The 10,882-nt window shown below is 50.1% G+C and overlaps 1 protein-coding gene across 1 annotated transcript in view; it reads left to right on the top strand.

The window, feature by feature from the left end:
• Positions 1-9,547, top strand: part of NCF4 (neutrophil cytosolic factor 4) — a 17,949-nt gene extending 8,402 nt beyond the window's left edge. The window contains exons 5-10 of the mRNA XM_006914479.2: positions 2,721-2,848; positions 3,977-4,034; positions 4,668-4,766; positions 6,648-6,778; positions 7,063-7,128; positions 8,327-9,547. Of these exons, the coding sequence (XP_006914541.1) occupies positions 2,721-2,848; positions 3,977-4,034; positions 4,668-4,766; positions 6,648-6,778; positions 7,063-7,128; positions 8,327-8,522 (678 nt within the window). The 3' untranslated portion in view covers positions 8,523-9,547. The remainder of the gene's footprint in view (positions 1-2,720; positions 2,849-3,976; positions 4,035-4,667; positions 4,767-6,647; positions 6,779-7,062; positions 7,129-8,326) is intronic.
• Positions 9,548-10,882: the final 1,335 nt, after the last annotated feature.

The raw sequence follows: 10,882 nt of genomic DNA, 5'->3' as shown, positions 1-10,882 counted from the left end.
CACAGAGGTCTGTCCTGTGAAATGGGGGATGTGATGGACCAGGGCCTCAGCCCTGTCACACAGCACCTTTGTGCAAACTGGACAAAAGCCCCCTCGCCAGGGCACCGGCTGAATATCAGTTGCAGTCATGGGGCTTGGCTGGTGCCCTTGTATGTTCCCCCTCCTATAAACTGTCTGCCTCCCTAGGAGATGGGAACATGGAGCAGGAAAAATCAGTCTGATCAGGAAAGTCTTTCCCCCAAACAGAGCTAAGTGAGAAAAGGACATTGTTCCTCGTGAGGTGGTGAGCGCCCTGTCACTAGAGGCATACAAGCCATGGCTTGATGTCAACCTCAGGAAACTGGAGGAGGACGCTCTCCTCAGAGCCCAGAGGCATCCTCACAGACACGAGGGCTCCCCTACCCGTCCGCTTTCACGGCGAGGAGCACTGACCTGGGAGTCCCTTTAGTCTTTGCTCTGCTGTCGACCATCTGGGTGATTTGGGGCAAGTTGCCCATCCTCTCTGAGCCTTGGCTTTCTTCCCTGTGAAATGGGGTGCTGCCTCCAGCTCTCTGTCACAGAAGTGACATTGGGATCTATAGGGTAAAGGACAGAAAAGTGCTGTTTAAGCTGTGAACCTGCTTCCAGAACACGAGAGATCACGACTCCTAGTGGAATTTAAGAGAAGGAGGGAGGAGGGAGGAGGAGGAAAGAGGGAGGAGGAAGGAGGGAGGAGGGAGAGGGAGGAGGGGAGATAGATGGCTGCCCTGCCCGCTTTGGTGGCTGTAGGAATCCTGGGCTCTGAGCCAGAAGAGGGCGAAGGGAAGCCCTGTGGGCTTCAGCTCTGCAGGCCTCTCCCCTCAAGGGGGCTCTGTGACAGCTGCTCCTTCAGGGTGGCTGGAAGTGCCCCCCTTCTCTCAAAGGGCTGGAAGAGGAGAGTGTGCTCTGGAGGGAGGAAGAAGAGGCTGCAGGGCTGCGACTCGTCATCCCACACCTGGTCTCAGCAGCCAGCAGCCTGGAGGATCCTGTCTTGGCCTGTGTGTGTTCATTTTGGTTCCTCAAACCCCAGAGGTGCAGGAATCTCTGCCAGGATAACCTCATCCTGTGCTTGCACACCTACGGAGACGGGGAGCTCACTACCACTCTCCCCTTACCCAGGCTACACCTCCCATCGTCGGTTAGCTATTAGAGAAGACGGATTCCCTGTAATTTTCACCCACTGGTCTCACCTCTCTCCTCGTGAAGACTATGGGTCACGTGATAATGCTAACCGCCTGGAACTTTGACTAGCAACAGGGAGGTTCTTGGTATGCATTTGGTGGATAATAAATGAATAGGCTTATTTAATTCTCTCAATAACTTGTAAATTAGATACTATTATCCTTAAGGAGGCGCAGAGAGATAGAGTCACTCAGTGTCACCAAGCAGTTAGATAGGAGGAATGGGGTTTGAATTCCCATCTCCGGGACTCTGGGGTTGAGTTCCACCCACCGTGCTTTGCAGTCAGCAGAACAACAGCAACGACGGTGATATCTGACTTTGATGGGTCAGTGGCTAGATGCCAAGTGCTGTTCTAGGTGCTGTGTACATATTCGCTTATCTATCTAATCCTTACACAACTCCACGAGGGAGATACTATCCCTATTTTATCAGCGAACACCCAGAGGTTCGCTGGCCCAAGGTCACTCTGCTGGTGAGTTTTAGAGCTGGGATTCAATGCCCGGCGCAGCCTGGCTCAGTGTCTGTGCCCCTCGATCCAGCTCTGAGCTGCCCTCCAGCCCTCCCCTAGGACGCCCGAGTCTTTCTCAAGTTCTGTGTTCCCAGTTCCTCTGGGGTGGGGTTCCTGGCCCCACCCATCCTGCTAGCTCCAGGGGATTCTCGGATGGTGTCCGGGTTCCGAGTGCCTGTGCCCAGAGCCAGCCACAATGTCCCCGGGGGCCTGAGCGGCGTGCTGCTGAGGGGTGAGGACCTGTGCAGGGTGCATCTTGGGGAGTGACCCTGCCAGGTTCTGAGTCCTCACAGCCTCAGAAGCTTTGCAGGGCGGTGGTGTAGCCAGCCTCAGGTTATACCTGAGGAGAGTCCTGGGCCCATCACTTCTAACTCTGCCAACTGGGCCGGGCATTTTCTCTTTCTGAGCCTGTTTCCCCAACTGTGATACGAGATAAAGTATCAGGAAATGTTTTTTAGGCTATGATATCACCAACTGTTGTTAATTTGGATTATTTGGGGGATCCCTCCCCCACTGCTGTCTCATTTTGAGCTAAGAGATGGGGCCTTGGTGCTCCGGCTTGAGGCTCTGCGTGCTCCGGCTGTCACTTGCTAGGCTGTGTGGCCTTAGGCAGGTCCCTTCACCTCTCCGACCATACCTCCCAGGTTACCATGAGATGGAGTGAGGTCACGCTGTGTGGCACTCAGTGCGGCTCCTGGACAGTCACCTCCATGTCATGTTACCTGGCATCACCTTTACTGCCGTGACTGGAGGCCTTTCGGTTTTTTCCAAAGGAACTGTTCTCAAGTTGGTCCCCTCCTCACCTTGAACCTCGGAGCGAAGCTTGTTAATTGTTACCTTAGTCTGTTGAAATTGTTAAAATGTATCTTGTTTCTGTCATCAGGCAGAGAACTTACTGGTGAGAGAGGTCTGGTGTGGGGGAGGAGGATGGGGCAGCTGGGCCGGATTCTGCTGACACTCCCTCCCCCCCCTTCCCACCCACCCCATCCTGTCCTCTCCCGCGCAAACTCAGAACCTCCTCAGCCTGCCCATCTGGGTGCTGATGGACGAGGACGTCCGGATCTTCTTCTACCATTCGCGCTATGACTCAGAGCAAGTGCCCCAGGCGCTGCGCCGCCTCCGCCCACGCACCCGGAAAGTGTAAGTGACCTGTCCCTGCACCCCGTGGCCAGAGCCCCCGTCTACTTCTTCCTACCCAGGCGTTCCCGTCTTTTCCCTGGAGGAGAGGGAGGCATAGAGATCAGTGCCCTCCCCGAGTCCTCCAGCATGTCGGGTTTTTGGACCAGCTTGAGCGCAGGGCTGGAGGGACAGAAGGTGGGTGCATTTTGATGTGCGTGCCGGTCAGGACCTGAGGACAGGGGCTGGGCCATCGATGGGGAGGGTTCGCCGCCACAACAACCACTGGGCTCTGGGTGCCTGGAGAGAGTGGGGAGCTGGGGCAGGAGGGAGAAACTGCTGCATCTGCAAACATTCTGAGCATCTTCGGGGCACCTTGCCACTGGTTAGTTTTAGTTCTGTGGGGCCAGCTTTGGCTCCCTGTGTGTCACGCTGACCCCCAGGGGAGGCCGCGGCTCACTCCCTTATTCTAAGGAGCCCACCGCTGCCTTCCGGGCCCCTCCCAAGCAGGAAATAATCATTGCAGATCCAGGCTGGAGAAATAGCATTGGGTTTCCGAAGGTGAGGGTGCAGTTTCTGAGAATTCCAGGGACAGAGCTCCGGAACCCCGACCTCCCCCGCCAGCTCCTCCCTCCTTCCTGCCACGAGCACCTCCGAGTGTCCTCTCTGTGCCCGGCCATCTCCCTGGTGTACCCAGGCAGGCACAGGCTGAATTCCGGCCATGCCACATGACAGCCCTGGGCCCTGGAGCAGGGCATGTCCCCTCTCCCAGTCTACGTCCTTGGCTGAAACATTAGAATAATAGCATGATGTCAGAGGTTGGATGGGAGGCGTAGAAGAAAGAACAAATGTGACATGTTTGGCAAGTTATGGCACTAAGTGGATGCGTCCTCCTCCCCATCTCTTTTCTCAGCCTTTGCTTCCTGCTCTGCAAAAAGGGGTACAGTCTCTCCTCCAGGGGGGTCAAAACTTGGGAGGGGGGAGGGAGTGTGATGGCCCATAGGAGCAACCATAGCTGCCTTTTAACATCCTTTAACTACCCGCCGCGTCCCGCCGCGTTCGCGCCTCTGGTGACGGTCCCCTCGGATGCAGAAGCGGGGAGCCGGCCCCACAGAACCAGGGGGGCTGACAGTCCCTCTTCTCTCTCCACAGCAAGAACGAGTCCCCACAAAGCGCCGGCTTAGATCGCATGGAAGCTCCACTAGCAGAGGTATCCCGCAGGCCAGGCCCCCACACGTCACCTCTGGGCGGCAGCCTTGCTCCACCCTCAGCCCCCGAGGCCCTCCTGCTGGACGTCCACCTAGGATGGGGCTGGGTGCTGCAGGGAAGAAGGGCCACAGCCTCAGCCTTGGACACCGAGGACGTGGAAGAAGGGGACATGATGGGCACGCAGAGGCGGAAGAGACTGTCCATTCATCATTCATTCAGCAAGCTTTCCCAGGCCCCCTCTGGGCCAGCCCCTATTGGGGACCGAAGCCTCAGGGATGGCTCAGACAAGGCCCTGTCCCCAAAGCGTGCATTTCAGAACCAGTGTGGTCAGGGGTGATGGGAGCGCTGGATCCCACACGGAGGCCTGGGGTCCAGGGAAGGTGCTGGATCCAGGGAGATCAGCTCCTTCCTTCCTTCTCCGTACTCATCAAAGGGGGCACCCGTGCTAGAGTCAGGGAGACCTGGATTCTCATCCCAAGTCCTCCACTAACTGGAGAAGTGGCTTCCGACAAGTCACTCATCCTCCATGAGCCTCAGTCTCTTCACCTGTGACACGGGACACCCAAGTGTGTAAGCATTTTAGTCGTGGATGCACCTTCCTTCGCCTTACTCCTTACTCAGCTCTTCTCCCCAGGCCCTGTTTGACTTCACTGGCAACAGCAAACTGGAGCTGAATTTCAAAGCCGGAGATGTGATCTTCCTTCTCAGTCGAATCAACAAAGACTGGCTGGAGGTGAGGTTGACTGCGAAATCGAAATCGCAGATGAAGCCATCGGAGAAGGAGGAGGCGGCAGGGAGGGCCTCAGGGAGGAGGTGCCGTCTGAGGATAGTTCTGGAGATCTGGGCAGGTGGTGGTGGGGGAGCCGCAGGGAATACAGCCACTGGGATGACAAGTATGTGGCTAGACAGAAGATTCTGTGAGCCCACACTTGCCTTTAGTTCTGACTCCAAGAAATGTTTCCTTCAAGCAAGTCAGTTAATCTATTGAGTTTAATTTCTTGGTCTGTCACAGGTTGTCTTAGCTGTGGCACTATTGACATTTGGGGCCAGAGAAATCCTTGTCGTGAGGCTGTCCTGTGCGTTGTAGGATCTTTAGCAGCGTCCTCGGTATCTATCCGCTAGGTGCCAGTCACACCCCTCCAAGTTGCAACAATCAGACGTTGGCCCTGGGGGCAGTTGAAATGCACTGGTCTGTAATCCGAGATGATGTTATTGACCTTGCAGGCAGTTAGAAAATGTAACAATGAAGGGCTTGAGCTCTGGAGTCAGCCTGTCTACTGTCACATCCTAGCTCTGTTTTTAACTAGCTTTGTGACCTTGGGAAACTTGCTCAACTCTGTGGTTTCCTTTCTTCAAATTGAGGCAACACTGGCAATTTCTTCACAGGGTTCTTGGAAGAGTTAAAGCAGGTGTGGCTGTTTGGTGCGTGGCCCATAGAGAGTCAGGATGCTTGGTTCTGGCTGACGCCAGGGCTGTCCAAAGAGTTAAACGAGACTCTGGAGCCAGGGCCTGTCTTGGTCATTGCTTTGTCCCGCACGCAGTCAGTGTGACCCATACAAGGGCTCACAGTGACTCCGTGGATTGCGATGACAGGTCACCAGGTGGGAGGCCCTGGCCCATTGCTAGCCTTTTAGATTAAGTCCTGTTGTTCTTAAACAAGATTCCCACCTCTCAGGGCTCCTGGGGACAGTGTCTGAAGGAAGTTGTAGGACAGGTCCCAGGGGGACGATTAAGGGAAGGGTCCCTGGCATCCAGGGCTGGAGAGGAGCAAGGGCCATCGTCAGCCTTGCCAACCTGGCAGTTTTGATTTCACCCTGATCCTGGAGTCTGGCTTAGGTACTCATCAGCTTCGACAGCTGCCTGAGGGGTGTCGCTGGTTCAGAAACAGGAAATGTCTTTCGCCTTCTTGTTTTCTGGAAAGTTCTTTGAGTTAGTATGCTGGCCAACTTCTGGCCTCAGGTCAGGGGAGGACTACTTTGAGCCTCACTTTATATGTCTGCAAAATGAGATATAAACAATACGTCTTTCATAGGGTTTTGAAGACTATGAAACCATGTAGTGGCTGGGTCTTAGCCTGAAGTTTAGGAGAGAGGCTGGGGCGGGTCAGAGAGATTTCTGGCTGTTTGGCCTAAGCAGGTGCTCAGTGGTATCTGTGGAATGAATGAATGAGAGGGAACCACCCCTCTTCTCCCCAGGTCTATTTTCCTCCTTAACACTGACCACCATCTGACTCACCATGAAGTTCATCTATTTACCTGCACATTGTCTGTTACTCTCCATTATAGTGGCAGTTTCATGAGGGAGGGTGGGGACTTCCATCTCTTCTGAGTGTCCAGAGCCGGCCACATAGCTAGTGCTCAAAAAGTCTTTGAATGAATGAATGATGGAGTGAATGAATGAAAGATGATAGCAACCTTCTAGATAAATTCAGATCTCGATCTGTTCTAAAATGAAAATCTTCTCTTGGTAACCTTGGTCACTTTTTCTCCTCCCTCTATCTAAGGGGACCCAGGCCTCGTCTGTCTTTCCCCATCATTATAAGGGGGCTGGGGGCCCTGAGACGTGGCCCTCTGCCTCTTCGAGCTGGCAGAGCAGCCTCGTTTTTCCTCCTCAGGGCACTGTTCGAGGAGCCACAGGCATCTTCCCCCTGTCTTTTGTGAAGATCCTCAAGGACTTCCCCGAAGAAGACGACCCCACAAACTGGCTGCGCTGCTATTACTACGAGGACACCATCAGCACCATCAAGTTCGTGGCCTCCTGGAGGGAGGGCCTAGTCCACTCTCCTTGCTCATCCCCACTCCCAACCCGCCCCCCACACCCCGTATCACACTCTGGGCTCTGAGACCCAAATCAGATCTCATGTTGCCCCTACACACACACACTTAAGGCCTGCAGTGGCCCCCCACTGTCCTCCAAATAAATCGTATCACCATAATGAGATGTCAAGGTCCATCATGGCCTGGCCAGCCTCATTCCCATGTCCCCCTTCTGGCCTGATGTCTCCTCATTGATGCCTGTTGTTCCCTTAGGGACATCGCGGTGGAGGAAGACCTCAGTAGCACTCCACTATTCAAGGACCTGCTGGAACTCATGAGGTGAGGGGCTGGGGTGGGAGGGCAGAAGGTGGGGTGGGTCACATGCCACGGAGAAGCGATCAGATGCAGAAATACAATGCATTAGGTCCTGTCTGCATCTCCTTTGCTTCCTTGTTTTATCCACGACTCAGCCCTGCAGGGTGGGGTTCAGCTCCCCATGTTAGAGTGGGAGTTGCGGTGAGGTGAAGGGGCTTGGATGAGTCACACAGCTTGTTGAGTGTGGATCTGTAGCTGGAGCTAAAGTCTCTTTAGGTAAAAATCTTGGACTTGGACCCTCCACCATCACGGAACTACTGCCTCCGGAAACTCAGTTTAGTTATGGACGATTATTTCACAGAATGGAAATGGCATTGTTACTTTCCTGACTGTAAAAGTAATAGCTATTTATTATATAAAAAAAGAATGTCAGAAATCATAAAAAGGTATAAAGAAGTGAAATAACCTCATAATTAATTCCTTTCATTATCTGATGTACATTCGGATTTTTCAGTGCACCCCCTGCCCCACCCCCGACGTAACTATTACTTTAATTGGCTACATAGTATCATTCGGTGGATGCACCATAATTAATATGCCCATCCACTTTTGTTGGCCATTCAAATTATCTTCCACATTTTTACTATCATAAGTAATGATATGATTCACATATTTGGTGAGTTACCCTATTACTTCCTTGGGATGATTTTCCAAAGTGGAATTTTAGGATCAAGGTGTTTGCAAGTCTGTGAGGCTTCTGACCTGTTTGGTCAAATTAGCCATAGAAAGGTTGAGTCACTTGTTCCTTCCAGCAGCCAGGTATAAGAGTGCCCACCTACCCATACCTTCTGTCAGACGGTCCCAGCCCTTAAAGAGTTCTCAATAGCTGCTCCCAGGTGTCTCTCAGGGACTTTATTCCGCTCTACTCTGTGCACTCCTCTTCCCTACAACAGTTCTTAAGTGTTCAGCACATTGATACACAGGACATTTCAGGCTGTGACACTAGTTTAGTGTGAAAATCCCCACCCAGCCCCATGGTTCTCAGTTTCTCCATCTGTACAGTGAGAGGTTGGCCCACTCGGAGGGTAAGGCCTGTATAAGACTCTGAACTCCTCTGATTCTTAGATCCAGTCCCTAAATCTCTTTCTGCCCCATCCCCTTGCCCCCATGCTTAGGCGTAAGGCTGCTGGACCTTTCATTCACCCTGATCTTTCCTACACAGGCGGGAGTTCCGGAGGGAGGACATTGCCCTAAATTACCGGGATGCTGATGGCGACCTGGTCCGGCTGCTCTCAGATGAGGACGTGAGGCTCATGGTGAGGCAGGCCCAAGCTCTCCCCTCCCAGAAGCGTCTCTTCCCCTGGAAGCTGCACATCACCCAGAAGGACGACTACAGGGTCTACAATACATTCCCTTGAGCCAACGGTGTCCCTGGGGGCAGTGAAGGGGACCTGCAAAAACATCCATTTAAGAAAAATTAAGCAGACCTTACAACATCTGTTCACACGAACCCAATTCTTTGTCTTCTAACATGTTGCCTGATCAGATTCACCAAGGGGCCTGACTGCTGAAAATCAACTAGACCCTAGATAGGACACACTCTGCAAAAAATCATGAGCCTCACAAAAAGTAGCGAGGTTCTTCAATGACCCTCCCGCTCCTCCCTCTCACAACAAACAAGCTTTAGAGCCCCAGGGACTATGGAGTTTTGAACTACATGACTAAAATATTTAAAGAAATAAAGAATGAAATCATAACAATGATTGAGCTAAAGAGAATGACCAGGCAGATTGGCAAAAGAAAGATACACACCCCCCACCACGCACACTGGTATAGGTGTGTGTGTGGAAATCTGTTAAAACAGGAAAATCGGTGGATGAGTTAGATAGTATATTACACAGAGGTAAAGAGAAAACGAGTAAATTGGAAGCTAAAACCAAAGAAATTACCCAAAATATAACACAGAGAGACAAGTAGTTGGAGCATCTGAAAACAAAGTTACGAAATATGAACAATAGAATAAGAGTTCTTTTAAAATCAGAATCTCAGAAAAAATATAGAGAATGGAGAAGCAACATTTAAATAGATGGCAGATATAATATTTCAAAAGCGACGAAAAACTTAAATCTATGGATATAAGAAGCATACCAGGGTAAGCAGGACATTTGAAACCGCAAAACACCAAAGTCAAAGAAAAGATCCTAAAAGCAGTCAAAGAGAGTTGAGAACACTACAAAATAACAATTAGAATGGTAAGCAAATTTCTCAACAGCACCCATGGAAGCCAAAGTCAATATAATCATAGCTTCGGATTTTTTAGACAAAATAACTTTCGATCAAGAATTATATACTTAGTAAAATCGTCTTTCATTAGTGACGGTGAAAATGGCCCTTGGAGATTAATCTGAGATGAAAGAATAAATGACAAGCAAAGACACTGCTAGGCATTGTGCTGGATTTGTTTGTTGTTGACATAGCTAAACTGGAACCAGATTTCCAAGAATTTCCTCCCCTGTATGTATCCAGATTGGCATGGATGAACAGAGACATTTTGTGACAGATTTAGAAGGCAAATGTGAAGCAGCAGCCAACTTCTTTTCACTTCAGATAAGGGATGCTGTTCCAGCTCGTGTTCATTGTTGCTTGTCTGCCGGTTCCCATTCTGAAACTTCAGAACACTAAAGTCAAAGGGAAGGTCTTCAGAGCAGTCAGATAAAGTTGACATCACTACAAAAGAACAACACTTATACAGATAAGCAGACTTTTCAGTAACACTCTAGATGTCAGGTCCCGGCTCCTGTGGATTGTCCTTCTCCTGGGTCAGACGTGTGTTTAGCTGCATGACAAAGGACATCAGTTTCTTTTGCAGGTCACCCTCATTGGAGTCTTGGAGGAAGTGAGAGACTGACTGGTTATAGTCTGTCTTTGTGGTTCCAGCTCATACCTGCAGGTTCCAATTAGTTCTTGCTTCTCTTACTTCATGAGCATCCTCCTCTACTTTTGACTGCCTGCCTGCGTGGCAGACCTGACACAGATGTAACAGCATTGTATAAATGGTTTAACCAGGCCTCACAATTGAGGAAGATTGGTCCGTCAAAGCAAATTTCTTGTTGTACATTTCCTAGTGATTCTGTTTCTCTGATGGAACCCTGACTGATAGACGTACATATAAATTTAAATAACATTCTGAATATAAAGTAATAATAGTGTCTAATTTTTCGGGTTAAAAAAGGACGGAGCTAAAATACTATATAATAATAATAGTGTTGCATTGGGAACAGTGGAATTAAAACATTCCAAAGTCCTTCTGCTATTCATACACAGAATTAAAATCGTTAACTATCAGACTTTGCCAAATTAAATGTGCATGGTAAAATCTCAATAAAAGTTCAAAGAATAGAAATAGAACATATGCATTTCCTAATATTTAGATCAAAATGGATAAGAAAAAGTCAGGGACAAGAAAGAAAGGAGAAGTAGAATTCAAAAGGCTCATTGGTAAAAATAAGTCCAAATATATCAATAATTTTGATACTGTAAACATATGAACTCAAGATGCACCAATTAAAAGATTGATTGTAAGATTGGAGTTAAAAAAAAAAGTCCATGTAAGTATCACACACTTAAGAGACACAGAAAATCTAAGGACATGGAAACATTGAAAGTACAGGCATAGAAAAAGATATTCTTGTCAACTGCTAAGCAAAAGACAGCTTGGTGGGGGAGGGGGAGAGTCTATACAGACTCTCAGTCTATTTTTGTGTAAACTTGGCCCCAA

Source organism: Pteropus alecto, unplaced genomic scaffold (genome assembly GCF_000325575.1).
Source record: "Pteropus alecto unplaced genomic scaffold, ASM32557v1 scaffold94, whole genome shotgun sequence".
Classification (NCBI taxonomy): domain Eukaryota; kingdom Metazoa; phylum Chordata; class Mammalia; order Chiroptera; family Pteropodidae; genus Pteropus; species Pteropus alecto.
Note: the sequence above shows the minus strand (reverse complement) of the source record. Positions and strands in the feature narration are given on the sequence as shown.